The following is a 2007-nucleotide window of genomic DNA, read 5'->3' on the forward strand; positions in this document are numbered from 1 at the left end:
GCTGGCGAGAGCGGCCCGACTCCCGGCCAGTAGTGAGGGGCGGGGAGCGTGTCCTTGGGGACACGCTGGAGGAGGGAGCGAGCAGGAGGGAGCAGACTCGTTCCCTTTGGCGAGGTTGTCAGGTCTCCTCAGCCCCCTCCTGAGCTGCGCTAGGCAGAGCCTCGCGTGGGATCGCGGCACTGACACCCCCCAAGCAGGACACGGCCACCCCTACAGAGAGTCTGCAGCATGGACACAGCCACGACGGAGGTTCTGCTGCTGACAGCAGCTGTAGCAGGGAAATATGCCAAGAAATGCATGAGTCGGGCTTGTTCTCCTGCACCGTCGATCCGGGTGGCCCCCTAGGACCAGCCTTAAACCATCCCAGCTGAGATGCTCTTCCCTGTATCCCTGCCAAGTACTGACGTTTCCTTCCGTCTCCAGCGGCAGCCTTGGGGACTTGACTGAACTGGAGAGAGCGACCTACGGGCACCCCCGCCTACAGGCCCATGGTGCCCCGCCCACGCAGGGTAAACCATCCCAGCTGAGATGCTCTTCCCTGTATCCCTGCCAAGTACTGACGTTTCCTTCCGTCTCCAGCGGCAGCCTTGGGGACTTGACTGATCTGGAGAGAGCGACCTACGGCCACCCCAGCTACCGGGCCAGTGCTGCCCTGCCCAGGTAGGACAGCGCGGGGCCGCCTCGGGGGTCCCAGCAAACTGTGCCACAGAGACAACCGTAAGGTTTTGCTTTCTGAGACTGTTGGGGTGTGTTCGGGGAATTACCAGCACGGAGGGTAAAGATCTTGGGAGAAGGCAGTGGCGTTGGCTCTGAGGTCTGCGCTGCCCTGCCACGGTGGTCTCTGCACCCCGGGACAGCACACGTCCCTCGGTGCTGTCACTTGGCACAATGCAGGGGCAGGTCGCTCCCGGGGAGCAGCTGCTGGTACCAGCACTGGGACTGGAACCTTCTTGTGGTACAGGGGAATTCACTCTCCTGTTCCTTCCCAGGTCCAGCGAACCCCTTTGCACCTACTGCAGCCGTGAGATCCGAGACTGCCCCAAGATCATCATAGAGCACCTCAACATCTGCTGCCACGAGTACTGCTTCAGGGTAAGAGCCCTCCACCACCACCCGCTGCTTGCAAACGGAGCGCTGGGAGGGGGAGCCCTGGTGCAAATCCTGTCCTCGGGCCTTGAGTCGTGTGCCCAGCGTGTGCCAGCGCCGGCGTCCGCGTCGGGACAAAACCGGTCACGGGTGTGGGTGTGTCTCCAAAAGCTCTTCAGCCCCTCCAGCAAACGCGTGTTCGAACAAGGAGGATCCTTTACTGGCACCTGACAGACCAGCAGCGTCCTCTGTCCTCATGCCCTGTACTCGTGGCACACTTGGTGGCCCTCGTGCCCCAGTGCGGGACTGGTGGGACTGGTGCGTGTGGAGAAGGAAGCCTGCAGCGGCACTTGGCCCTCGTGGGGAAGTTCAGCCTTAAAGGTCTCTGCTTTGGTGTCCCCACGCCTCTATAACACGACACCTCTGCCCGCCCCAACCACCTTCTTTCTTTCCCTCTGGCAGTGCGGAATCTGCCACAAAGCGATGGGTGATCTTCTGGATAAAATGTTCATCCACCGGGACATCGTCCACTGCGACAAGTGCTACGAGAAACTCTTCTAGGTGAGGGTCAGCGCAGCCAGCTGGGTGAGCGGTCGTGGAGTGAGGAGCATTCAACCCTCTTGTTTACCGAGTGGCCCGTACCAGGATCTTCCTGGGGCTCGGCAGTGGGGAGCAGGGACCCTTGCGGCGGAATTAGCTAGAAACGTGCTGGAGCTGGTCCCAGGGGCTCGGTTAGAGCCACAATCTCCGGCCGTAATGTGATAAACAGGCTTCACGTGGGGGAGGCAAGCAGAGGGCTGGCTTGGGCGATGAGCAGAGCGTCCCTTGGAGGTCGAGAGGACTCTCTGAAGGTCATTAAAGGGTCCTGCTCGCGCCCTGGGCTCAGCCACCGTTTGCAGCCAGAACGTGCCTCCGGCAAGG

At 61.4% G+C, this 2007-nt stretch overlaps 1 protein-coding gene across 1 annotated transcript in view; it reads left to right on the plus strand.

Moving 5' to 3' along the window:
- Positions 1 to 1647, plus strand: part of ZNF185 (zinc finger protein 185 (LIM domain)) — a 24105-nt gene extending 22458 nt beyond the window's left edge. The window contains exons 27-29 of the mRNA XM_010145679.1: positions 580 to 660; positions 990 to 1092; positions 1549 to 1647. Of these exons, the coding sequence (XP_010143981.1) occupies positions 580 to 660; positions 990 to 1092; positions 1549 to 1647 (283 nt within the window). The remainder of the gene's footprint in view (positions 1 to 579; positions 661 to 989; positions 1093 to 1548) is intronic.
- The last annotated feature ends 360 nt before the right edge of the window (positions 1648 to 2007 follow it).

This window comes from Buceros rhinoceros, unplaced genomic scaffold (assembly GCF_000710305.1).
Source record: "Buceros rhinoceros silvestris isolate BGI_N320 unplaced genomic scaffold, ASM71030v1 scaffold6181, whole genome shotgun sequence".
Taxonomy (NCBI): Eukaryota; Metazoa; Chordata; class Aves; order Bucerotiformes; family Bucerotidae; genus Buceros; species Buceros rhinoceros.